The sequence below is a fragment of the Rhamphochromis sp. 'chilingali' genome, assembly GCF_963969265.1.
Source record: "Rhamphochromis sp. 'chilingali' genome assembly, chromosome: 6".
In the NCBI taxonomy this organism is placed as follows: domain Eukaryota; kingdom Metazoa; phylum Chordata; class Actinopteri; order Cichliformes; family Cichlidae; genus Rhamphochromis; species Rhamphochromis sp. 'chilingali'.
The window spans coordinates 28594938-28622703 of NC_137933.1; the positions used below are offsets into that span (position 1 = coordinate 28594938).

The following is a 27766-nucleotide window of genomic DNA, read 5'->3' on the forward strand; positions in this document are numbered from 1 at the left end:
CAACTTAAAACAAACACTTTCAAAAAAAAGAAAATCAAATTTAATAAAACATAACCAGGATACTGATTAAGAGAAACCTTATGTGTTATGGTTTACAGTAGCCTCTTCTCCATGTAGCAGATTGAAATGTAGAAAGCAATTGACAAAAAATGAATGAAAAAAGAATCAAGATGCTCAGAATCCTTCTTTTAGTTTTCAAGGTCAATTGGTAACCAGGAAGCCCCATGTCTGTCTGTCCAATTAGCAACAACCAGGAAGGAACGCTTTCCTTCTTGCACCTGTGACCCCTAAAGCTGTGCTGCTGCATAGATGACAGGGGTGGTTCTGAAATGATGACAGGCATTAGCATTTTTCTCCAGTTAGCATTAGTGTAGGTCTGTGAGTGCATGGGTGTGTGCGTCTGTCTGTATTGGCATGCATGCCATATTGTTTCAGTGGCTTTCATGGATAGGCCTTGATGTGAGATTAGCCAGTGGTGGAATTTAACTCTAGTCCCTCCTTCAAAATGGCCGACAGGAAGGAAGCATCCTCAGACAGGGGCAGAGCCCCTCCCATTTCTGAAGGGGACCTTGAGTTGAATGTTTTTCTTTCTCATTAAATCCGAAAAGGGAAAGACGGAAGAACCGGCGTGACATTGCTTTGTCTTTTCCACGCTGTCAAACATAGGGTAACTGAAGAGATTCTCAATGACGCAGACTATTTCTTTGAAACATAAACACTATAAATTCTAAAAGCACATTCTATGATTCTGACATCTTCTATCAGCTGAATGTATTAAGAGATATTGTAATTCAGGATCAGTAACACCATGCCTGATTTGGATAATAACTGTGTGCTGCGGGCCATATTTCAGAGCTCCTGTCCTCTCATAACAGAGCCACAAGATTTTGGTGAAACTCTGAGGAGCCAGTTTAAAAAAACGTTGCCCTTACCTGAAGTGTTGCTGGTCCCAAGACCTTAATCCTTGGTGGACTGAGGCCAGCGGGTCGAGAAGGTCTGGTGGTAATACTGACCCAGGGCCCTGTAACAACAAACATTTTTTGTGCAATTTAAAAGCTGCAGCACTAGTCCCTTCTTGGGCAGACTGAATTTACTTTTACTCAAGCTTGTTATCAAAACCTTACCTGTGGTGTTGCCCGCTTGATTATGGAGCACAAGTCGATACTGGTAAGTAGTCCAGGGACTGAGAGCTGATGAAGAGTCCAGGAAAGAAAGAGGCGAAGGATCAGGCAGAAGATGACCCACTGTGGAGACTTGTTTGGTCCCAGCAACTCTGCGCTCAATCACCCACCTAGAGCCAGAACAAGATACATTTGAAAAATAATGCATATTGTATTTTTGCAAAGAGTTTATAAGTGTTTCAGAGTTTATGTCATTTTGTCTTACCGTTCTAATGGTCCATTACTCTGCTCTGCTGTACCCCACGACAAGAGGACAGATGTGGGTGTATCTGAGTAAAGATGAGGTGCAGGAACCCCTTCAGGCGGAGCTGGGAGGGTGCGAATATGCTGAGACCTCTCAGACACTGAACAACCTGCATTAGTGCACGCTTCCACCTTGACATTGGAAAGCAAATTTTAAAACATCATAACGTGTTATGACTACAAGGTTATCAGTGTAAGACCAAGAATTTTAATCTGTAAATCTGGCACTTTTAACTGCTAAACTAGCATATTTATTACATGCAAAACACCATAAAGCAGTTTATTAACTAAAATGTAGTACCTGGAAGCTGTAGGCTTGGTAGGGAAGTAGACTGAGGAAGGTGTAATTGGTGGTATTCCCTAGAACAGTGACTGAAAGAGGTGTTGATCTTGAAGCTGCACTAGAAGGGGCACTATGGAATGGACCATCTTCTATAAAATGTTCAGTATTAAAGTTTACTGCACTATACTGTGGTGTGGACACAGAGAGGATGGCAGATACACTGGTGATATCAGGTTCAGTGGGGTGGAATGAGAAGGTACTGGTGCCTTCGCTCACATCAACAACATGAGTGGATTCATTCTGGTTATCTGCAATGCCAGGTTTCAAGATGGCGATGTGGCTCGAGTCTTGGTGGGTGGTTAGACTGGATGATGGTCTGGGGTTATGACCTGAGTTTAGATATGCACCCTTTGTACTGGGAAGCAGACTTTGGTTAGGAGTCCACCTGATGCTGGAGAATGAACTGGGTTTATAGTGTAAAGAAGTGACAGAGGTGGGGTAAAGATAAAGGGTATAATTTGTGATAATTCCATTTGGTTGTGTGGGAGGAACCCAGGTAATTGATAAACTACGAGGTTGAAGCCCTGATACAGTTGGGGTGTCTACTGGTCCTGGACCTGCAGAAAGAGGAAAAATAATGATAATAAGAGATGGAGTGGAAAAGAAAAGACAAGAAACCTTTTAAAAGACTGTAAAAAAGCAAGGAGGGGGGATTTCAAAAGAATTATTTGACTAGTAACATCAAGAATGACATCAGAAGGACAAAGAGTGATTTTGCCATCCCTATCCAAGGGATTAACATGAAAATTCTCTTTCTCTCTCAATTTCCTCCCAAGAGCAAACTAAGGTTGTATTTATAGATTTTGTGGTACTTATGATTGAATAAATTTGATTCTGCATCTTTCAGTAGTGAGATATTTAGGCTAGACTGGACTGCAAGGAACATTCTAGCTTAACAATGAGCAATAAATGTTGTAAAAAGATAAATTTGATTAATTATACTGACCATCATGGATGAAGCAATAGAATCTTAGAACGGCAAGGGGTAAAGACTTGAGCAACTTTTACACAGACTGCTTTGTAATGATCAGAACTGGGTTCTAGCATTTCTGAAATGACAAAACTTGCAGGGGAATCCCCTATCTATCTATCTATCCATCCATCCATCCATCCATCCATCCATCCATCCATCCATCTAATTAAGAAAATCTTGCAGTATTCACCAAACATAAGGTCAGGAGAACCAAACTGAGTGATAGAGACAGGACAGGACAGGAAATTTATGTCCACTGTCATTCTCATTAAGTGTGAGTGCCACCAAGACCCCAAATCATCATATTCAAAATATCCAGGTAGCTGTTCACATCAGTAGACTAATGGCAAACACGGATCACATCACATGAACCTATACAAGACGTACAGAAGATATTCAGAGTGACACTTCACTTTATGGTAGCTCATTTGAAGGAAATGCCCCCTCCCCCCTCCTTACTGGGCATTTATATCCCACTGTACTGCCCTATAATGGACACACACCTTTGTGTGTCCATTATAGGGCAGTATGTATATGGACATGCACCTTTGCATGTCCATATACATAGACATGTCCTTCTTAACGCACACACTCACATGCCCACACCCACTGCGATGCAGTATAGCAGTAATGGTGCTGTGTGAAGGGCAAGCAGATCAAGGTGACTGAGCGGACTGAGGGAGCGTGCTGCGTCGCTAAGTGCTACCGCTAACCGCTAACGGCTTTCCCAGATGGCGGTGTGTATGTTTGTGTGTAAGGGAGAGACAGAGAGGGAGAGTGAATGAAGATGAGAGGCTAAGAGTATGCAGGCATGACTGTATGAGAGATAAAGTGTGCAAGCATGTATATGTGTATGTCAGCATGCATGTAGTCATGTAGATAACAGCTGTATAAGTACAGTATGTGCACACTAACTGAGAGGCCTTGCTTCCCACAGAGTTAAATGCAAGCTAACATCTAGTAACTGGACTGGGATGTCCTATTTCTTACTAAAGTTCAAAAGATTTTGAATGTCTTTTAGGCAAATCTTAAAGTTGACCAATTATGATTTTAGTGTGCTTATTATTCAGGTGAACGTATGCACAAATACTATCTGTGAGGCAAAAGCTCACACACCAGACTGCTCTAAAGTCTTGCTCTTGGACTGTTTTTTTCTACTCTTGGCTCTGTATGATGCCAGTGAAAGGGGATATCCTTAACACGGCCATATCCGACATATAGCTGTAGCTGTTAGCCAGCAGCCCCACCCACCTGCCGTTCAAACCTCCTGTGAGAAGGAGCCTATTGAAAGTAATAGACTCCTGGAACTAAAACATCTTGTTTCAGACAGTGGATAAACTGAAGGTCTGCACCATGGCCCAGCGCAAGATAAATAAGGATGATTTTGAACTTTTAATCACTCAAAGCTACTCCACGAATAAAAATATGGGAAGTAAGATTAGAGATACCCTCTACCACGTTTCATACCTTGCTTGCATTTGACTTCATTTTTGTTTCTCGTGTATTAAATAGTCTGACAGTAATCTCTTTTGTACATGAACAAATCAAGTACTATTTAGCATTACATTTTGACGTGGTTGCTACTATTACAAGGTGTAGGAAGCAGGTGAAGCGTTTTCAGGAGTTCAACAATTTCTTAAAATGTTTTTGATAGTGAATTTGGACCTTGTGAGTTTCACAACTTCGCAATATCATTACACACGAAATTTTATAATGCATATTATGGATTTACTTGTTAGTTATTAACAACTATAGTGCTATCTCACCTGCTCATTGCTTAGGTTTGTTTCCGCTCACACTACCTCATGTTTTGGAATGAGAATAAATGACTTAAAATCTTGAACACACACAAACAAGTTAGACAAAGGCCCATCACAAGTAAAAACATAGCTGCACTGAGATGGCAAATCTCTCCCTCTCTCTCACACACACACACACACACACACACACACACACACACACACACACACACACACACACACACACACACACACACACACACACACACACACACACACACACACACACACTCTATCGCCCACACAAATAAACAACAGCATAAAAACAGTGATGTAAAGCTTGGGTGATTTTTACAGATCACAAATGCTCCCTCCCTCAGTCTGTGTCCCGTTTCCTTCTTCTCTCTTCCTTTCACTGACCGTTCTCCCTCCCTCTCCCTCTTCTCTACCACCGCTCCCATTTTCTCTTCATTCTCGACCCCCCACTCATGCCTTGTGTCTAGGTCTCTCTCTTTTTCTCTTGCTTCTTCTCTCTCTCTGGTCCCCCTGCTAAATAAACAATGCAGGGAGTTGACCTTTTGGGTTAACAGGTTTTTATGCTAGCTCTACTCAGCACTCACACTGATTCAATTACCACCAAAGGTCCAGTGAACCCCACGAATAACCAAGAGCCCGTCTCTCTGTCTGCCTACGCGTATGCATGTGTGCCTTGCTGCATGCTTGCATTGTCTTTGCGGAGGGTTGGGATGTAAACCTACCTGTTTGTTGAATGTCTAATTAGACAATCTGTATCTTTCTGTCTTTTTAAATATAATGTTGCCCTCTTTTTTTATCCTTAAGATGTCTGTTTAAAAAACTGACACTTAAAAACATGGACTGAATATGCACCTAAAGGTAAACAAATAGAAATTCCTAAACTGCAAATAATCTCGCCACAAAACACAATCCAGTCACCTTGATTCAATCCCTATCAACTAACCAAAATAACCCCTGTTGTTACCCCCATTCCTCCCTCAATCCCTCTCTCCTCCCCTCCTCCATACCACCCTTTTCCCTCTAAGTGTTGAGTGTTATTTAGGCTTTACTGGCGCGTGTAAAATTCTGCAATTTGAAGGGCTGTTAAGTTTTTCAATTGAAATTTTCATTTAAGATGCATGTGATGCTTTTTTCCATTTTATTTTTTCTTTTTTACTGACGCTTTACAGCTCTCTGGACAGAAAGGGAACGAGCGTTGAGGGAATGCATACTTGCCTCTCTGGTTCCCTGACTCCTTATCCTTCATTCTCTCTCCCTCTCACCCTTCTGTCTTTCCATCTCTCATCCTACCCTTCCTCTAATCTCTTCATTCCCTATGCCCCCCACCCCTCCCCCCTCTCATACCTTTCTCCACACCTCCCACTATCACTCCTCCTCTCTCCAGTAAAACACAGTAGCAGAAGGCTAAAACAGGAGTGCAGGGCCGCCAAGCCTTAAATCACATTTATAAGGATTTGGTTAGCATAGTAATAACACAATCAACTGACAAGGGCTTGGAGAAAGGGAGGGAGGAGGGTGTGTGTATGCATGTCTACTTGTGGGTGTGTAGGTGATCTGCTGCTTCTTGTGTATGTATGTGTGTTTCTGTGCAGCTAACGGTCAGTCCATGTATATTTAAGTGTGTACATTTGTGTGTATCCATGTGAAGAGATGAGGAAGGGTATTATTTTTAGTCTTGCGCAGGGTCCCATGCATGCTTGTGTTTGTGTGTGTGTGTTTGGGGGCATGTGTGTATGTGGGTGACTGGGCTTTTGAAGGTGAATCGAGGCTCCTAGGAGTCATAATGAGGACAAACGCTGAGCTTTACTGTTATCAAGATGCTTACGACATGGTGTCAAAACGTGACAAGAAATAAAGTATGCTGCATTTGATATCTTTACTTTTTCCACAGATTATTTAATGTCATTTCTGCCTTAGAATTCAATGAAGAGGCTATGAGAAGTAGGATAATACATGACCAAGGTCACAAGCTTGATTTGTACTCATAACATCACTAGTATATGAGATGCACATTAGCCTTTAAGTTACTAAAAGCATCATGATACTTTTAACTTATCAGTCATTTGTGATTTTCCACATTTTTCAGATCCTGGGAGTGATTAATTTATTTCAGGTAACCTTCTAGTATATCCTCATAATTCATACAGAGAGTAGGCAAACTGAAAAGCAACATTTGGCTTTTCAAACTGTAAAGTGAAACTATGTTGGCAAGTTATTCAAATCGGTGAGAAATCATTCAGTATAGAAATTCTGTTACATAAGCATTCCTACTGTTTGTGACACCATATGTAAAAGAAAGCCAATCAAAAAGCATATCTAAATACAAGTTCAGGTGGTGAACATGTATTTATTCATTGGTTATCTTTTGATATGTAAAATTTAAAGCAGGATTGTGCTAACATTGTTTCAGAATTTCTTGGAAATGCAAACTGACCAAAATACAGGAGAATTAAGGTAGGATAATATTTTATTAATGTAGCCGCTGAATAATTAAGTAACATGATTTTTTGCTTTCTGTCATTTACCCTAACCTTACTCCTGTTGTGGTTCCTGCTTTACACTTCTTATTTCACTTTTTGATCACACTTACCTTTGTAAAAAAAAATAAAAAATGTTTTTTTTAAAAACCTCTATTGTTGTTTAATGTTTTTGTTCACACATGTGCACTTTTCATTTCTAAGACTACTTGGTCAAGATCGTTTTATTCAAATGGCTCTTTAGTCATACTCTCACAATAACGCTCTATAACACACTCACACACAGACACCCACACACACATACACACACTCTTAGATCACTTAGCTGGTGTGAACATGGGAGTAGACAGAGGAAAGGGAGCTGTCCAACACAGCTAGAGTTTATGTTCACAGGAGCCGTCTGTCTGTTCTGCAGCAGCAGGAATTCATAGGGACCAAATTACATTAAAAAGATAGATATAAAACTTTAATGGAATGATAAAAAGGAAAGGAGGAAGCACGAGTCTCTCTCTCTTTCTCTGTTCTATCATTAGCCTTCTCCTTTCTTCACTCTTCCCCTCAGTTACTCATTTTACCTTCTTCTCTTTCTATTTTTCCTCTCTTTACTTTTTCACCCCTTTTTTATGCTATTTTTTCCTTGATCACCCTCAAAAAGTGAAACAATTCTGTAAAAAATGTAAAAAAAAAGAGAAAGAAGGAGAAAGGAAAAGGAATTACAACAGAAGAAGAAAAAGACAGAAAAAAACCCAGAAATTAAGAAGTAAGAGAAAGAAGTAACAGTATATAAATGTGGATAAAGTGAGATCATATCCATAGTGTTAAAAATGGTTCGTGTCGACACACGCTATATTATATACAGTGTTCTGCCAAAGTGAAAAACTTACAAGGTTACAGCTCACACTTGCACATAGAGATCAGGTTAGAATGATCTCCTTCAAAAGGATAAACCCAAAGGACCACTCTATAAAGAATGACTGAGTGTGTTAAGATGAAATGTACAGTATATGTCACTTGAGCGACTGTGTGAATGTGTGTGTGACTTTCAGTGAATGTATATATGTCTGTCGCTGTGTTCAGATTTGAGATTTATGTCAGAATGAACGCTGCGTGTATGAATTCCACAAATGCAGGACAACAAATATAAAATTCAAACTATTAGCCTTACTATACGTTACATCACCAAATGAAATGCAAAAGGTTGTCATTTATTCTTGTATGAGAGAGAGACGAGATTAAGCAGAGAATGTAGCCCCTCTTTTCTTTCCCTGCTAGGATGATAAGAAGATGGTTTACGGTGACAAATTACACATCAGTGTAAGGGAAATCCAATCTGCCTGAATGTGGCTTGCTCCCATCATAGGTTTAAATCCCTTTTTTATTAAGAACTTTTACACCTATTCTGTATTCATTATTATGGTAAAACAATTTTAATGAATATTTTAAAAATGTACATTTTTACATTTAAAGGATGCAGAATTGAAAATTCATGTCAAATGTGACATTTATTTATTAATAATTACTTGAATCCAATATGACACCAAAAGTCGTGAACAGGAATAAATGCTTATAAATGGCTGGTATCATTAGTGCAAAGAGATTGCTCCATTACATACATGCTTATTGTCAAAATAAATACACAAATCTGTCTGATCTTTGTGGCAACTGGGTGCAGTTTAGGTAGCATCCCAAAGCCTTGTGTTGCATCTCTGCATGAAGTGTCGTAACTGAGCATCAGGAGGTCTGTTATCGATGAGAAGGCCAAGGACTTATGCATGTGCATGACACATACGTTCTCAGCGTGAGACAGAGAGACACTAAGAATGTTTTCATTCTTGCATTAATAGTCAAGACACAAACAGAAACACGAGTGCAACAAAAACAAGTGTAACAAAAGCCCTGTGTGTGTGTGAGTGCATGTGAGTGTGTGTTTGCTAGAGGGAATTCAATCCTGCATAGCAATGAGAAAAGCGCAGGGCCATAATTTAATGCATCCTAAATGGCTGCAGTTGTGTGTGTATGAATAGGTGTGTGCGTGCATGGTATGTCATGGTATATGTGTAACTGCACTTGTCTTCGTGTCACTGCGTATGTATACGTACACTACACATACATGTTTTGTACACATTTGTGTTTGTGTGCGTATCAATGTATGCAAATCTCACCTGCTTAATGATAATGTATGTGATAATAGCGTGGTACTAATTAATTTATAACTTTGCACTGAGGAGGCTGTTCCAGTGGCTAATATGATTCTATTACAGCAATTAGCCCACAATGACACTGGCTAGGTCACTCACACACAGACACACACCTTACAGTATGTGAAACTCCCCATGTCTGTGTGTTTCACCCAGCGCTGTTTGAGCCCGTGTTTTCACCACCTTCTGCAGCTTTAGTTGTTCTCTCTCCCTCTCATTTCACACCTCCACTGAAAAAACATTTATACTTTTATAAAATAAACCTTGGAGGGAGTCGCAAAAAAGAGAACTAAGCCGAAGCCACATGTTTATTGTCTAATGAGTCTATTGCTTAGATGATCATCTAATGATCTGTCAGACTCCTTGAGTTTAACTTTAACACAGCAAAACAGGTGGACCGCAGAAGCCTATCACTGCCAACCACTTCGCAGTCAGTCGCACAACTTGGAAGGACTTGACACAAGATACACCTTGAAATACAACAAAACAATACCAGAAACCAGTACCAATAGGTAACCTACAAAAAAGCAGTACAGCAGTTTCACTGACCCGTAACATGTTTATTTAAAGAAATTATTACTGTTTTCATGGTTATTTATTGGAAACATTTATTTATTTTTTTAAATTATATTTGCATAGTTTATGCGCATTGAAGCTGTCTGTACAAATCTATGTAAAATGTTTTGGGCACTAGTGTGTGTGAGTATGTCCACTTACTGTCCTCTGCAGTGCGAAGGGTTGTCCAGAGGCTTGCCGTCTTCCCGTGTGTATGCGAGACCACCACTCTAAACAGGTAAGGCGTGTATGGTGATAAGCCCTCTAAGTAATAGGAAAAGGCGTCTGTTGCATTTTCCAAAAGCCTAGAAGTGGATGGACACAAGCACAAATTCATTCATGGACATGTATTTGGGTCTGTGATGTGCTCTGTTACCTGGTGGTCACAGAGTGACAGCAGATTTAAATATGCTGATCTTGCACTTTGCATGCTCTTGTGTTTTAGTGGACACAAATCTGATGTTACAAAACTTCATTTTCAGATTTTCTGATGAAGAAACCAATCTGGAAAATTTCCTGAATTACTAGCAAAGCTTTACTGTTGCAGGAGTTACCATTTTTTTTAAAATAAAAACATATGCAACACCATACTTTCTACCTTAGACCAAATGTTACTCTTTAATGCTTCATCAGAGAGATTCAGCACCGGACAGCTTCTTACGTTCCTTAGGTTAATCATGTCAACATTGTACGTAGTTATTAAATCCCTTTTAGCGTACACTTAAGGCCAGAGAGATGTGCATGTGAGAAGTGAAAAAAAAAAGGATCTGAATAGTCACAAAGTATGTAATTCATACTTCAGTGGGAAAAGTTACCGGTGTCAAAGCAAAAGGTTTCTGAAAAAAACAATTTCATTATACTTAAAAAAAATGGTTTGTTTCTTAAATAGATTCCAAAGTGTAAATTCAAATATATTTTAAGTAAAACATTATAATAATGCCCAAATTTCATAGGGTTCCTAAACACTGGCTGCCTATGCATTATGTACAGTTTTTTCCATAGCCTTTTATCTTATTCCCATGCCTTACCTGGCCCATCATATAATCATACAAAGGAATCTAGGACAAAGTAAAAGAATATTGTCATAAATGAGCGACCGTTGACCATTTAGCTTCAGATGGATAGAAGGGATGAATGAATGAATAAATCAGAGAACAATGAGATTTCCATAGCAGAGGAGGAGGAGGGCATGGCTGTCTGATATATAATACATGTAGCTAGTCATTTATTTATTACCACAGAATGAGAGCCTCCTCTTCTTGGATTAAATTGCAATTTGTTGTCAGGAAGCATGTAATGAATACATATCAGATGCACACCCTCTCTCCCTCTTTTTATTCTATCACACTTTCTTTGCCCGTGTCTCCCTCTCTCTTCCATGTCTTTGGTTTTTTTTGTCTTTCTGACTCTACATCCTGTCATTCCCTCTCTGGATTTCTGATGTTATGTCCTACTGAAGTGACATATTCACAGTTGTGCTGTATAATGTGCTCCTTTATATGTGCATGTGTAGGCTATGTGCACATGCACATTTTCTGATATTTAGAGTATGTAATATGTGTACTTTGTTGTGTGTGTGTCCAGTTACTTTATTGCTACTCTTCTCAGAAAACTTTTATGCATTGTGGAAAACGGTTTGCAAACTTGTCCATCTGCTTTGACTCTGCATTTTATGGTGTCTCTCACCTTATGATAGGCCTCTGTGGGGATGTCCTCATTTGCAGACTGTAGTAGAGTGGGCCTGGTGCATTAGAGTTGACAGGGGCGGACCAGGACACGTTCAGACTGGCATTAGTTGCATGGGCTAGAGTTGGAGGTGACAATCCATCAGGGGCTAAGAAGGAAGAAAGTATGTTGAGAAGAAGACAAGAAGAAGGAGCAGGGGAGTACAAAAATATGGAGGAAGTCAGTCGGTGAAATGAAAAGATTAGACATTTAGAGAGTAAGAAAAAAAAACAAAAAAAAACATAAAAAGGTATGTCCATTTCATCTAACTGATCAACTTCACTGTAACGCAATGACACCTCTCACAGTGTGGAGTATAAAAAGCACAACCAGATATACTCATCACTCTCACATTCATACAAATACACACACTGCATTAAATCCACAAAGTCCACGTCTTCTTAGCTCAGTGTGACAGTAAAGTCTTAGTGTTGGAAAATCAGTAAACAAGCCAGAATCAATATGATAGCTGAACAGAAACACAGAACATTTGTGCAAAGACAGAATAAAATGAGATAAGCTGCAAACAACAAGTACATGATGGAAATCAGAGTGACTGCACTGTTGACTATGTGAAATAAGAGCAGGCCCTCCGATGTATAAAGTGACCCTTCAATCAAAAATTGTGCGATGTCCACTTCAACAAGACTGATTGCTGAAGACATCTTATTCTAAAGATGGCTGTTACAACTGCACACAGGCATACACGATGTGTGAGAAAAGCCTAAAATAACACTTTCAATGTGGATTCAGAATAATTTAGTGGTGGTCCATCAACATAACTCAACCCTCTAGTATACATTCATTATATTAATGCATACACAAAGCACATCGATTTTAAAAACATGACACAAAAGCCCTTTTTAAAAACAAAAAACAAAACAACTAAAGAATCACCATGTATGTGTGTCAGATGTGACTTGTCCATTTTTTAAAGGCTTATTTGTGGCTATGTTTGCAATTGTGTCACTATCCTTATCCAGTTCTCGCTCACAAGATTTACTAAGTCCTTAGAGGAAAGGAAGCTTGGAAAACAGAAAACTAAGAAACAGAAAACAAAATATGAGTGTAACACAACAGATATCAGAGGATTACCTTAATTGGCTATTTAATACCAACTTTGGCCTTTATTTCTAATCAGTTTTTATCAACCTTATATATTCTGTACCACCAGTCTTAGTCGACCTCTCCTACAACTGTGCAAACAATCACCTGCACTTGACTTAATGACTGCTTCTCGTAGGCTGTCTGCTCTCCATTTCAAACCAGACCAAATTGGCTGCTCTTATTTTACCCGTGTTTATGAAAAAACACCTGAAAAAACACGTCTTCATTTTAGATCAACAGTAGTTGGGTAAAAGCCTGCTGAGTTTCAAGAGGCAGCATTATAAGCAAATTAGGATAGGTCAAGTGAACATCCTGTCACTCGAAAGGCACCACAATGCTATCAGAATGGAGTGAGCAGTCGATTAGTAGGAAAATACACGGAAAGCGCGGAAATGGAGATCCTGCTCTTTTACAGTCAAACAAGCATTTAACAAATTACTGAATTGATACGATACACCTGAACTTAGATTTAGATTAAAATGACCCTCTGATTTGCATTCAGAGATTCAGTGGATTTTTTAATGACCCAGTTCATTCCTTGAGTGTGTGTATTTAGCTAATTCATCAAAAGATGATTCCTGCTTCTCTGACATACACACACACACATATACGTACAGATATGCACACGCAAAACACACTGTTGGTGAGCCTGTGTCTCTCTCATGCTGTGTTAGTAGGTACAATATCAGAGGTGTCACTAATCGTTTTAAACTATGCACTTTTATGTTCACTTCTCTCTCTCTGCTCTCCTCCTCCTCAGCTCCTCTGTCTCTTGCTCCGCTATCTTCTCTCTGTTCTTTCATAGAACAAGGACGCATCAAGACAGTTTGCCTTATAGAAGTCTAAAGAGATGCCAGAGGCATAGAGGTAGAAAGAGAGGAAACGTCTGGTATTTAAAATTTATACTTTCTTATGCCTTTGTTTTGAACTTGAACAGGAGAACTTTCCTAAGTCTGTCTTTTGTTGTTGACTCACTAAGACATGGGTGTGGTATGTGCAAGGGTGTACATATTCAACCCTTTTGATAACATTAGCTAAAGTGGTAAAATGTGTGTCTATAGGTGTGTGTGTGTGTGTGTGTGTGTGTGTGTGTGTGTGTGTGTGTGTGTGTGTGTGTGTGTGTGTGTGTGTGTGTGCATGTTACAATTATCTCCAGACTGCTCTGATCAGCTTTGACATTTATCAGTATGCACAATCAGTCTCTATTCTACACGATTACAATACACACACACACACACACACACACACACACACACACACACACACACACACACACACACACACACACACACACACACAGGCTGTGTAAATCAGAAATATGTTTTCACATCATTAAGTCAAGTCAATGATGTGTATGTCGACTCCAGTGAATAATTGTTTTTTTTTCCTTTGCAGAGCAAGCTAGAAAAATAAACCTTTCCAGTTCACAAGAACAGCAATTAAAATCAAAGTAATCTTAAAAATATCGCCACAGTTCATGTTTTGTGTGTGGCGTGAGAAACAAATCTACTAGAACAGTCATTTAATTAAGACCTTAGAAAAATTTCAATACCACAGTCATACTATTATCATCATTTTTTTTCTAAGGATTTTAATTTTAATTTGTTGTAGATCAACTGTGACTTAAATTAAAGGATTAAATAATTTCAAAATGCAAAAAAATGAGGAAAAAAACAAATAGCATTATTGAGAAAATAAATAATGTTTAATAATTTGGTAAAAATTGCAGGGATGTTGAAAGCAATGAGAAAACTGCACCTATGAGAATCTACCTTTGATAGTTTCAGCCTTTTTTAAATAGACAATGCAGACAGTGGGCATGAAAGCAGGGAGAGAGTAGGGACAATGATACTCAGTTAATGGTCTGAAGTGGACTCAAACTCAGGCAGTTCAAGTCTCTAAACCAGGGGTGGGGAATTCCAGGTCTCAAGGGCCGGTGTCCTGTAGGTTTTAGACTTGATCCAACACAGCTGATTTAAATGGCTGCATTTCCTCTTCAACATGTCTTAAAGTTCTCCAGAGGCTTGGTAATGAACTAATCATTTGATTCTTGTGTGTTGACCCAGGGTGATATCTAAAACCTGCAGGACACTGGCCCTTGAGGCCTGGAGTTCCCTCACCCCTACTCTGAACTATACCTCACCAGGCAGTAGCATTTCGCTATATGAGTTTCTTGCTCAAAGGAGTGACACAGTTCCTTGGTGCCCCTGCTAAACTTTGCTGATCTAGCATAGCAAGTTCAGGTTTTTGTGTAACCAGCTAAGAGCAGGTCAAGAACGATGTAAACTGAAGCAATGAAGAGCACCTGTTGGATAAACCTTTAGAGCCTTTCGATGGATGATCATGATATTTGAAACTGTGACACAGTGAAAAAATTATGCAGTTCTAGTAATGATCAAATTAATAATGATAAGAAAGTCTTTGGCGTGTGAGTACCTGCTGGCAGTGTAGTAACACTGAGTGGCAGGCTCTCAATACAACCCTGTGTATTACAGCCTCTGATCCAGAAGCTGTAGCTAGTGTAAGGCTGCAGGTCTGTCACAGACAACCAGACGCCTGCTGCTGTACCTCCATCCAATGCACCATCACCATCTAAGAGACAGAGAAAGAAAGACATGTAAGGTCTTAGGCCAAGCAATGTATAGCTAAAGATAATGAAAAACAGTGAATGTTTTTTATTAGTGTTACCACTCTATAGACAGAAAAGTGACTTGTAAGAGATGCATAAAAAAAGAAAGAAAAAGGAAAGAGGAACGAGAGAGAGGTCGTGAGAGAGAAAAACCCCCACTGAGATTAACTTGAGAGTAATCGAAAGAGAGAGGTCTCCATATTGAGGTTATGCAAGGATAGTCAAAGAAAAGGGATCAGAAAATCATAGTAAGCAAGCCTATCCAATATATTTATACAGACACACCCACACACACGTAATTCTGTGTGGATTGATGAAGGCCGTTTGTATCAAAGAAACAGGAGGTTATGGGCAACTAGAGCGAAACACTGTCTCTCTTTTCCTTCCACACTGCTTCTATCCTTCTCTCCACTCATCTGTTGGGTTCTCTGTGAGGCATAGATCAAAGTGCCCGACAGTGAGTGTGTATGACAGGGAGAGACTTTGTGAATATGCGTAACTGAAAAAATGAGAATATGCGTGTTCTCTTTTCTCGCCATGTCCAGTCTATCTGTTGCTTTTGTTGTCTCCCCGTGGTATTGCTGCTCCTCATATCTTACATTGTTTTTACTGTCTTTTCTAATCCATCTATGGAAATATGAGCTTCTCATCTCCCTTTTTTCTTTATACTATTATTGAATTGCAACTTGACTTTGTTCCTCCTCCTATCTTCATACCACTTTTATAGTCTATACTCCCATGTCATTTCCTCAAATCATTGACACAGTATCAAAAAGAAACAACAACTTGTCATTTCTATGCTACTGTATACTGATTACTTCTTGATTACTTCCCCATTACATGGCTGACTTTCAGTGCAAGCTGACTTTGTGAGTGAGAAGTGTGATTGTGTATTCCAATTTGCATTTGTACTGACATGTCCATTTCTATCTATGGGTCTTGATAAAAAGGCTTTACGTCTTTGTAAAGCCTTTTTGACCCTACCCCACCCCTCCAAAAACAGTGCGGATATGTCTACACAATAGGCAGAGTCTCAAGCAAAACAGATATGTTACTATCTATATGTTACTTTTTACCCCGGTAGGAATGACTGTGTATTATTAACATATCCATATCTTTATTCTGAAAATGAGGCTTTCACATTTTACGACTTCCACAGTTGTGATGTGAATGTTTTACAGATAAAGTTGGGTTTGTTGCCTGGCAAATACTATATGAGACCTGTGCATGTGTAAAGATAAAGATGTAGCTTTTCGCTGTTACCTTTGCTTTTGTAGTATATTGTGTAGCTAAGGTTCCCATTCGCTCTAGGAGGGGCTGTCCAATGTGCTCTGAGAGATCTTGAACTCTGATTGGCCAGCTCCAACAGTATAGGACCTTCTGGGGCCATCTCTAATGTACGCACATCCACCTTAGAAGAACACAGATATCAAAATGCATAGAAGAATACAGATATGTAGCATTTTTATCATAGCTCCACTAACACTCATTCATCCAACAGCTATTGGAGAAATACAAAAAACTGAAAATAATGCCTCTCTCAGTCTGATACAACCTGTCTGAAATGTTAAAACTAAGCATTTTCAGATGAAACCACTCTACACAAGTGGCCGGCATTATCTCTGCCACCATTTTTCCGTCCTCTTTCATCATTACAGTCTTCTTCTGTCTCATTTCTTCCTGTCTGACTCTCCTCTGCTGCCTTCGATTCCCTTCCACCTCATCTCTCACTTTGCTCTGGCCATTTACTCTGTCCTCATCATTTACTCTTTTTGCCTGAAATTCCCTTCTTCTCCGACTCCTTTTCTCCTTTTCCTGCCCATCCTATCACCTCTTCCTCTTCTCCACTTCATCCTGTTTCACCCTCCTTCACCTGCCCACCCTCCTCTTCTCTTTTTCTGCTAGGTCAGCAGTTCTCCTGGTGTTTGACTAAACATGGCATCTGTATTGGAAAAGTGCCCCAAAATATGGCCTGTTGTCAGAGGCGTCGTTGAAAATGAAGTGGCATTTCCTACCAAATGTCACCGTGGCCACACCAACCCTCGTTATTGAGCCGAGAGAATCGATCACCTTTATGACTCCCAATGACACACACGTACACACAGACACACGTGTGTGCAGGCATTGCCACATATGATTTTGTGCATTAGTTAAAGCGCTAATGAAACTCATGAAAATAATTCATGCATAATTTTATAAAACTTTTGCTACGCTAAATTTGACGGGTGTATTTGACAAAAATGTAATGTTGTGTTTTGTGTTTCATACTTTTGGTAGAAACTAGAATTCATGTTGAAAAATACTCTGCTGTTTCATGTCATGGTCCCTGTGGTACTCACCAGTTTTTAGTTGTTTCTTGTTTTATTTTCTGCTTGTGCCTTCTGTGTTCAACTGTCTCTATCATCTTAATTAGTATTCATATTTCAGTGTTTCAGCGATAGTTGTTGGAGGTTTTACTTTAAAGTTCAGTTTTCTCATGTTTCTAGCTGTGGTTACTTCCTGCTTTTGTTTCTGCTTCTTACCCACATAATTTAATTAATTCCACCTCTCATCACCAATCTCCCCTGTGTGTCAATAACAGTCCCGTTGTTCCCTTTTTCTTTGTCAGATCATTAGATCCGGTCAGTTTTGCCTACTTCCATACCCTGGATATAAATCTTTCTCAAGTATCTCTTAAAAATAAGTTCAAAAGCCAATATTCGGTCAGTAACACCAACAACACAATTATTTATAAGGCATTACTATATGACAAAGCATCTTACAGTTTGTTATACTATATGCTATAACACTGACTGACCATCGGTCCCTTGCCACAGCCTCGTGCTGTGCAGGCCTGCAGCCTGAGTACATGCCGGCTCCAAGGAGAGAGTCCCTCCACCAAGAAGAACCTCTGGGAGGAACTGGTGTTTAAAATGAGAACTCCATCCAGCCAGAGACCGTAGCTAGTTATAATACCTGGGAAAAGAACACATCTGATTAGAACATGACAGAATAAAAATTTAAATAACAGGGAAAAAATACCCCAGGCAACAATAGAACTGACATTTCTTAACAATCCTTAGTATTTATTACAATAAAAGAAGTCTATTGAACATGGAATTCCCGCTCCTTGTCACATTCTGCTCACATCCCCTGCCCTGAATAACCTCTGACCAAGAGCAACGATTTAGACAGTGATGTTAAGTATCACAACTAATCATAACCATTACAAGCTTTCATCGAGATCATTTCCTGTAGGTTTTCAGAAGATAGTTATACTGAGATAGTTTTACACTCTGTTTGGATTGGTCACTCATATGCAATAATACTGCATCCATAGTGTGAGGCATTACAATCATAAAGAGAGCTTTACTATGACGGGATGCAGTCTGGGTCACTGGATTACAACGCAAATGAAAACTGACTTAGGGGCTGCAGACCTGCCAGTCAGGTAGAGTGATCCAATGATAGAAACAGCACTGAAATGACAAATGTAACCATGAGTGTTAGGAGGATAAAAGCCCTAAGAAGGACAGTTGTACTACGATGAATGGGCGCACACACACACACACACAAATAAGGGTGCAAATAGGTGTGCACACTCTAACCTGCACACGGACAAACTGCACATATGTAGTTTGTACACACGTATCCATACCCACACACACCAGCACAATCATTACATTACATTACATCCACCTAATAAAAAAATGAAACAGTAAGGTGCCAAATGTGCTTTTCCTTAATAAAAATGCATACAGGGGGCTCAAAAGATCAGCGCTAAGAACTAAGAGTCTATTCTGCTTTAATCATGTGTGGGTTTTATTATTGCTCAATAGAGATATACACACCTATCAGGAAAACGAAGACACGAAAAAACCCACAGACACAAGCTACATCTGGGGAGCTCTTAATGTGGCCAATCACATGCGTGTGAGAGCGTGTGCATATGTGCGCGGACATCTGTATGTGCTTGTGTGTGTGAATAAGCCCATATCAGTATAGGCTGTAATAAAGACAGGTTGGGAAATGAAGCAGCGAATGCATAACAGGCTTATTTCCCCTCTTTGTCTGCGTGTTGCCCCGACCTAATCCCCGAGAGGATTATCCCCCACAAATCCCTGCGGAATTGGGGAGAAGGGGGGAGAAAGAGTGAGAGGAAGGAAGAGAGAAAGAGAAAATAACATAGGATCTAGGTCTTCTGGAACCCATCACCATCATCATCGTGGTTGTTGCCATCCATTTGTATAAAAAAAGGAGTTAGTGAGGAAAAACGTACTGATCTCTTCTTCTTTTCTGAGCAAAAATTAAAGCTTTTTAAGCACGAGATAATCGGGTAATCATGATTAAGTGTTTCCCTTGTTATAAATTTCTGTCATCAACTGAGAAAAGCTTTAAGTAATTTATCCAGGCTAATATGCTCACACATCACAGGGTTTATGGTGCAAAATGCACTCATGTGGCATTAAGCGTAAAACACACACGATTCACATTCCACACACACACATTGTGGAATTACACATACTTTAACGAGCATGACAGTAACATTTGATAATATGTGGTAGTGTGTGTGGTATGTCAAGAGACTGTGAAATGGGAGGGGATCAAGGGGTTTTCTTCGCTTAATTAATTTGGTTTCATGAGATATACTATTTGTTGATATAGTCCTTGAGATTATCGATAAATACATCATTTTCAGTGCACCATGTCATACATAATGTTACTTAAACTTACTGTATTTTCACGGCTATTTAACTACTTACCTTTAAGAGTTGTATTAAAACACATGAGTTCATTTCAAAGCAAACATCTGCTGACTTGACCTATGTCGATTCAGAAATCAAGATAAACTGTTTAAAAAAGTGGGGCCAATCTCTTTTACAGTAACTACTAACGTATTTCATAATGCATTTCACGTCTTTGGGAGTATTTCTGTGCTTTTATCACAGACAGCGTTTTAGCTTATGCTGATTAATGTGTATTTTCATTGGAACACACAACAACAATTAGCAGGCCATGGACGATATCGGGAAAAAGTAAAAGAGATGCAACACAGCTGCATTAACAGTTCACAAGAGAGAATGCAGACGTTACTTCTTAACCTCTACAAACTGGGATGCCCCATGTTTCTTTTCTACCTACAGGTGAATTCTGCATTCTGTCCTTAGACTGAAGACATACATGCACTGATTTTTGATTTATAGGATGTGGGACGATGAAAACAGAATTAAATTCTGAAACATTTAAAAAAAAAGAAAGAAATACAAATCCATATCTATTATTTCCCTTTCAGAAGATTATATCAGTCTTTTGCAAATTTTGATTACGAGAGAGAATCACACTAATAGAATACGGATCACTCGTTGCCTTCTCTAAATAAACCACACAGCTTATGTAGTTACGCTGCTCCTTTTTTGATCACTTTAACTCTTTAAATTCTGTTTTAAATAGACACCTTAGACTCTTAAAATACACTTTCCCCCCAGATTTTAACTGGGGACAGGTGAAGAAGACAAAGGTGAGAAGAGGAGAGAGTAGAGGAGTAGAGAAAACAGAGAGAAAGGCCATCACAGCGAGTCTACGCTCTTTCAGCCTGCAGTTCTCTCTTTAGTCAAAAGGGAGCACTTTTCATCCACTTAAAGGAGCTTGGTGAAGCGCTGTCCTCTCCCTCTCGGTCTCTATTAGTCTCGATCTCAAATTGTTTGTTCTCTCACCCTGTCTCTGTCTCTTTCTCTTTTCGTTATGAGTCCTTTGTGCTCTCTCTTTTTAGTTCCTCTTTCTGTTTCCCTCTTCTTCTTCTCTACTCCTGGAGACTCAACTGATTCCTCTCACTCACATGTAAATGATCTTCTGTTTCACGGTAACAGGAACAGCATCCTTGAAACACGGACAAACCTTTATATCTGTATTTATGTCATAGACACAGGGTTATGGTAAATAGCATCACCTTTTAATCAGTTCTTCAGGTCTATTAATATCACATGCTGTTATCATCATGACATTCTTCTTCTTCTTCCACTTCATTCAATGCTCATGTTATTCTTGATAACAATTTATTTTAAAAAAATCCATGGTTTTGTATTTTTGTGTAGGTGTGTACCCTCTCACCATTCGGAGTGTCAGGAGGAGTCCAGGTGACATTGAGCGCATTGGGGGACAAAGGAGTGACCAGTGGTGCAGGGACATTTTCAGGGGTGCTCTCTTCAGTCTGAGCCTGGCTTGGTGGACTTAAAGTACATCCACCTCCTGTACAAGCCTGCCATGCACACACATACACATGCACACACATAAACAATAACATAAGAATGAATATGATACAAACGAACAAATTGAAAGTCAAAATTAAGGCGCAATGGACTTACAGCTACTGTGATGGTGTAAAGAGTTCCAGGGGTTAGGTTGCGGAGCGTGTAGTCTTCAAAAACTTCAGAGCTGTTATAGGCTAGCACACGCTCTGCACTGTCATGAGACAGGAAGATCAAATAAAACTCCAAAACACCATTTATCTGAGAGGGATGTGACCACCTAGAAATGAAGAGAAAAATAAACATAAAATAAATTCGACCTTTCACTTTTCTGCTTTTCAAAAATCCTAGTGTGAAAACTTTACTGTAGCCCAGTGGGAAACACTTTTAATATGACTATACTTATAATTCAGCCAGTTCCCAGTTATTTCCTATTAATCATTTACTTATGTTTTTTTTCCCTATTTACCTAAAATCTAATATAGTTTAGGACTTTATACAACAGAAAAAAAAACCCTGTAGACTTAGTTGCATCACTTCTCTGCTTAACGTTTTTTTTTTCATCGTGTTGCAAAAACCTGGTACTTTAAATATATAGAAGTATTGGCTTTTGTTAACATTTGATCAAAACATTTTACATTTTGGTTTTTCACAAATTGATGCATGCTCAATCATCCAGGCAAGTAAATGTCCAAAACCTGATTCTGTTCGCTAAGAAAACGCTATGTCCAGATGAACAGAATCAACTTTTCGAGTTTTTCACAAATGAAACTAAACTGCAACCCTCATGAGGTTCAAGGACGTCTTGAATCGTCTTGACTGTCTGTTAGTATCTAATAATGCCTGTTTTTTTTTTAAAATAAATAATAGTATTTGATTTGTAAACTCGTATAAATATATGTTTGGCATTTTTTAATGTTGATGGTCAGGATAGTAAGAGACAAGAAAGGAAGGAGAGAGTGGGGGTGATAGCACATGGGTAACATCCTGGGGAGACTTGAACCCAGGCCCCTGCAGTAAGGCTTTGTCATATGGCTTGCCTGCTCGACCAGGTGAGCAATGCCAAACTTTATGAATACATTACCATTAAGTGCAGAGGTCTGCACAACGCTCGAATTAAAACATCAAGATAAAAATAAGACGCGAAAAAGGAGTGAAATGTGTGTCTGTGTCTGTGGCAGTCCCGACTGAAACAGACTGCTCTGAGTATCTGCATGTCAGTGTCTGCCTTCATCACCATGTTTCTTCTGTCAGCTGAAGTAAACACAGTGCAGTGGTAGGCTTCCTTACATGTGCACAGAGGCACGTACACACACGTACAGCACACTGCGCACACAGTTTCCTTCAACAGTCAGGCTGAGGTGTCTCCTTTTCTATATTTAGAACAGGAAGGTCATCCCCAGCAAAGAGGAGAAAAAAAGACCAGAAATGGCATTAGGAAATCAAGACATGTCAACTATCTAGCGCTGTTATAAAAAGGGGGCCAATGTGAAAGAGCACGACTCAGGAAAATATATTTATATAATTACTGCTGTACTTTTGTTGGTTCTAAGTTTGAATACTAATGACTAAACAGATTTGATGTGTTTGGATTCTGCAACATAAATGAGATGTTCCATCTTTACAATGATTTTGTTCAGAAAAGATAAAATCTTATTTGCCAAAATGTTTTGGTTTTTTTTGCAAACTCAAATATACTAAATTAAATCTGTTTTAAGCTGGCAGTGAAGTGTGTTCACTAACTATTACACATTTTATAAGTAAAAATCCCTCTGATAAGATATTTGATAACTAAGATTTTCTGAAGTATGAAGTAAAAAAAAAAAAAAGTCATAAAAAAGGAGCACTAAAATACACTTTATAAATTGTCCTGCAATTCTTACAAATCCCTGAAGGCAGTACAACCCACCTGGCATGGTCGCGAAGGGAGGCCATTTTAAAAAGTGATGGATTCCTTTCTTGGGTCCTCCCATTAAAAGCCATTTTTTGAATGACTGATGAGTGTGTGTTAGCACACAATTAGCCACTGTGGCTAATCTATCACATTTATTATAAGATTTATATGCTGTCGATTGGCAGCGTGATATATGTCCACTTTTGAAAAACTGAATCAAAGGGGAATTGTAATAATCTGTATAATAATTCACTATGGTAATTGTTTTAAAAGTGCGTTTTGAAAGTAGTGTGAAAAAGCCAGGTGCCCTCTCTGAATGTTAAATTTAAAAGCAAACATTTGAGATGATGAAGGTTTGAGTGTACTGTTAACCTGCCTTCTGCACTTTTGTTCTCTTGCATATTTCCTTTTGCTCTCTAAATTGTACAAGCAACACAACAACATAAACTACAGAGAATTTTACAGTGGGATCGGACCTTTTTGGGTCCTCAGAAGGACATCATTACATGTTTTTATGTATCGGCTCTTCCCATATCAGTACTCGTGTGTGTGACCACACTCATCTTTAAACATGCTCATTTTGAGCTTATCTGCATAAACTTTTTGGAACTTGTTGGCAATATTTTTTTTGCCAAAAGTCTTTCTGGTACTTCATGCTACAGTAGGTGTTTCAAATGCATCAAAACACGCACAGACACATATGCACACACACACGCACACACGACAGAAAATGATTCCAGTCACAATCTATGCATCAATGAATTCACTTCAGATTGTTTCAGAATGTTTTATCAGGTTCTTTTCATTTGTGACCATGTGCATATCTGACAGTATAGGTATTCATATGATCCTATGTCTGCTTGGTTGTGTATGAATGTGTATGAGTCAGGCAGTGTTTGGTGAGGGCAGGATATAAATCTGCTGATACTGTTTTGTTTGCCTCCAGCAGCCTTCTTCAACCTTTCTCACAGTCTCTCACCCTTCTCTTCACCTATCCCATTTTCTTTAAGAGATTTTTTCTCTGTGTTTTTTTTAAACAACAACAAAAAAAATTATTTCATTCTCTTTACTATTTCTTTACATTTTTTCCTAGCTATCTTACTTTTCTCACAGACACAATAGAGTAATATTGACTAGGTCTGATCTCTCAACCTTTGCCTATTACCAATGTGCTAACAAGGCAATATACAGCCTTCCCACACCTAGTGAATATGTTGATCAAAAGCATTTTAAAGGCTCAGGAAATGAAACAATACACTCCCCCACTCTATATAGGAATACTGTGGCGGTCAATGCATTCTGTCAGGTAATTTAATTTTCCTTTTCAACAGCCAACCTGTATAAACTACCTGGACCTGTAGTTTAAACAGGTTCACAGAACGAATATTTTGTAAGAAATCTTTTTGCAGTGCATTTTTATTTTAAAAAACAAAAACAATGCTAAACAATCAAATACAAGTATATGATGCCAACTGCACCTCAGTTTACTGACTAACATGTTTCTCCAGGTTTCTCTGATTTTGGCTTGATCTTCTTACCCAAGTGCTTCTAGGATTACTGTGGCAGTGGTGTATATTAGCTCGCTGGTTTCAGTGATACCAATTGTGGGGATGGTGCGTAGAGCAGTGTTTACATCTGCAAGCATCTCATCTGACGATACTCTGTCAATGAGTTGGGGTAGTCATAGATCATTTGGTAATGTGTCTAACTTGAGTCTGGAAACAATCATCATCAGCTTAGTAGATGCATTTGTCATTGTAAGGGGCTCATTTAGTTCCACTGTTCTCTTCTGCCAAGGTTTGGCTCATCATTTCCACACTTTGACTGCATTGAGCATTAGAAGCTGTAAACCTGAAACTGGAAGAGAGGACCCACCAGACTCCAGGTACAACATTAGAGGTTTCTGATGTGGAAAAAGAGTGCAATCCTAGGAACAGCTAAGATACTGCACAAAACATTCAAACTCTCAGGCCGCTTGTAGAAGATCCAAGCTTGAGGAACACATACATACCACACTCTGGGGGTGACAGCGAGATTAATAAACATTTATATATATATGTGAATGTTTATTTATGAGGGATAGCTCAGTAGGTAGAGTGGTGGCCCCATGATCGGAAGGTCGAGGATTCAAATCCACTGAACGGCTACCCTGAGGTACCTCTGAGCAAGGTACTGTCCCAACACACTGCTCCCCGGGCGCCCAGTGGCTGCCCACTGCTTCACTGAGTGAATGGGTTAAATGCAGAGAGCAATTTCCCCACGGGGATCACGTATAAAATATTATTATTATTATATAAACATATAGTATATCAAACAGAAATTAAAAAAAGATTCTGTCTTCAAAACTAGGGCAATTAGTCTCCATACTATCCAAACACTCACAACCAGTTGTTAGAAGGAGAGTTTATGCAACTCATTGGGAAACATGCTCCTGACCCAGCTTTTTTAAAGGTGTTGCTGGCATCCAAATTAAAATTAGCAGGAAAAGAAATGCAAAATCTGTTTAAAATTTTTACTTTGTAATATTTAGCCAGTGTATCAGTAACTTGAGCTCATTCAGCTCATGATCCATAGCAATTCACAGGTTATTGTAATGTGCAAAGTACAGAAAGAAAGACCGAAAGAAGTTTTTTTTTCTTGCCACTGGTTCGCTGCATTGCACAAAATAATGAGAATTACAGTAAATCCATTGGCAAACACTAATATCCTGGACAAATTAATCTCTTTCGCAACCAAACCAAAGTGTTCAGGACTATTATGACTAGAAGTTCAGAAGCAATTAAGGCCACAAAAAGCTTGAAAATATGTGAACCCTTTAGCATGTCATAGCATTGACCATATTAGTGACGTTAACACAATGTTGAAAGGAGGGCTCCAACCAACAACTAGGACCACTGCCTCCATGATCATTACCTGCAAGACCATAATCATCAGCAATAAACAGGATACAAGTGGCATGCAACATATATGGTAAAGAGATATTTCAAGCCATCGAATAATTTTGAATTTTAGGAGGAATAGTGATTCATGTGAACATGAAAAAGTGCTTGTACAATGACAATTATGACCATGACCTTCAGCACAATTTTGGTTAAAGTCCATTTAAGTAATCTTTGTGTAAGTTTGATGAAACCTATACTCCAGGAAGAGTAGCAATGCTGTGGACAGACAAAAGTATGGGCGACACCATAGAACAAGATTTTTCAGCTGGATTAACTAAAAATAAATATAAGGCTTAAGTGATTTGCAAATTATAGCATGTTTTACTTTTTTGGGCACAGGGCAGCATAATCATGACTAAGGTCAGGGCCCTGCATGCATATGAGTAGTAATGTATTTTTTCTGCAGCGGATAACGCTAATGGCTCACACACTTTCACACACATATACAGAAAAACTGGGAACATTATAAAAAAAAGTACAGAGATCTATCTTCCCTTGTCACCTCCCTCTAATGGTGAAAGGTCAAGCGTAGAAGAATATTCTGCATGGTAAACACAACTGCAGAAGGTCACTGACTCGCTCTTGCTTAGTCTCTCTCTGTCCTTGTATACTGCCCAGGCAAAACTTATAAAATACAAATAAAGGTTTTATACATTTTGAATAATTTAAAAATGTGAGTGCACCCTAGTTCTGTGCGTATATATGCTTAGATATTACCATCAAATACTAATACACGTGTGTGTGTGTGTGTGTGTGTGTGTGTGTGTGTGTGTGTGTGTGTGTGTGTGTGTGTGTGTGTGTGTGTGTGTGTGTGTGTGTGTACTTACTCTACAAAAATAGTTCGAGAGTCTAGCGGGGTAAGAGTTGGTGCTTGCAGAGGTCCAGGAGGAAGCTGTGAAGTCAGCATTGTAACTTGTGAACTGTTGGTGCAACCCACTGAAGTGCATGCACTCAATATCAGGACATGAGTGGTGTATACACCAAGACCTGCAACACAAATGCACACACCCAAAAAGTGAAAGAGAGAAGCGATAGTTCAAAACGATTAACTTGTGTTGCACCTACAACCATCAATACTCCTCTTCCCTGACTGTATCTTCACTGTTCTTTCTCTTTAAGGATCTTTCTTTGTTTCAAACCTATTCTCCATTTACCATCTTTTGTAATCTCACTCTGTGTTACACATTCAATTCTTCCAAATAATGTATAATTACTATATTCATAATCCTTCCAATCACTGTGAACATCAGACACTGTGCATTATTAACCCAGCAGGGATGATATGTGCTCTCATGCCTTCATTAACCTAGAAAGACACTCATTGCTGGGCAGTAAAGCTGTATAGGATGAGTGTCCTGTTCATGTGTTTGTATGTGTGTTTATGCACATTTCTGCATTCCATGTGTATATGTGTATTGTATTAATGTGTGAGTCTATCTGGCGCATGGCTCAGTTGTGTGACATGTGTTTCATACCTTATTTAGATCTCTTTAGTGAGAG

General features: G+C 39.1%; 1 protein-coding gene across 1 annotated transcript in view; it reads right to left on the bottom strand.

The window, feature by feature from the left end:
• Positions 1-27766, bottom strand: part of ush2a (Usher syndrome 2A (autosomal recessive, mild)) — a 227024-nt gene that overhangs the window by 91750 nt on the left and 107508 nt on the right. Inside the window, exons 42-53 of the mRNA XM_080885054.1 lie at positions 27094-27253; positions 21548-21710; positions 21294-21441; positions 18004-18161; positions 16470-16617; positions 15014-15169; positions 11432-11579; positions 9908-10050; positions 1726-2324; positions 1387-1556; positions 1125-1291; positions 933-1021 (exon numbers count right to left, since the gene is read on the bottom strand). Of these exons, the coding sequence (XP_080741180.1) occupies positions 933-1021; positions 1125-1291; positions 1387-1556; positions 1726-2324; positions 9908-10050; positions 11432-11579; positions 15014-15169; positions 16470-16617; positions 18004-18161; positions 21294-21441; positions 21548-21710; positions 27094-27253 (2249 nt within the window). The remainder of the gene's footprint in view (positions 1-932; positions 1022-1124; positions 1292-1386; positions 1557-1725; positions 2325-9907; positions 10051-11431; positions 11580-15013; positions 15170-16469; positions 16618-18003; positions 18162-21293; positions 21442-21547; positions 21711-27093; positions 27254-27766) is intronic.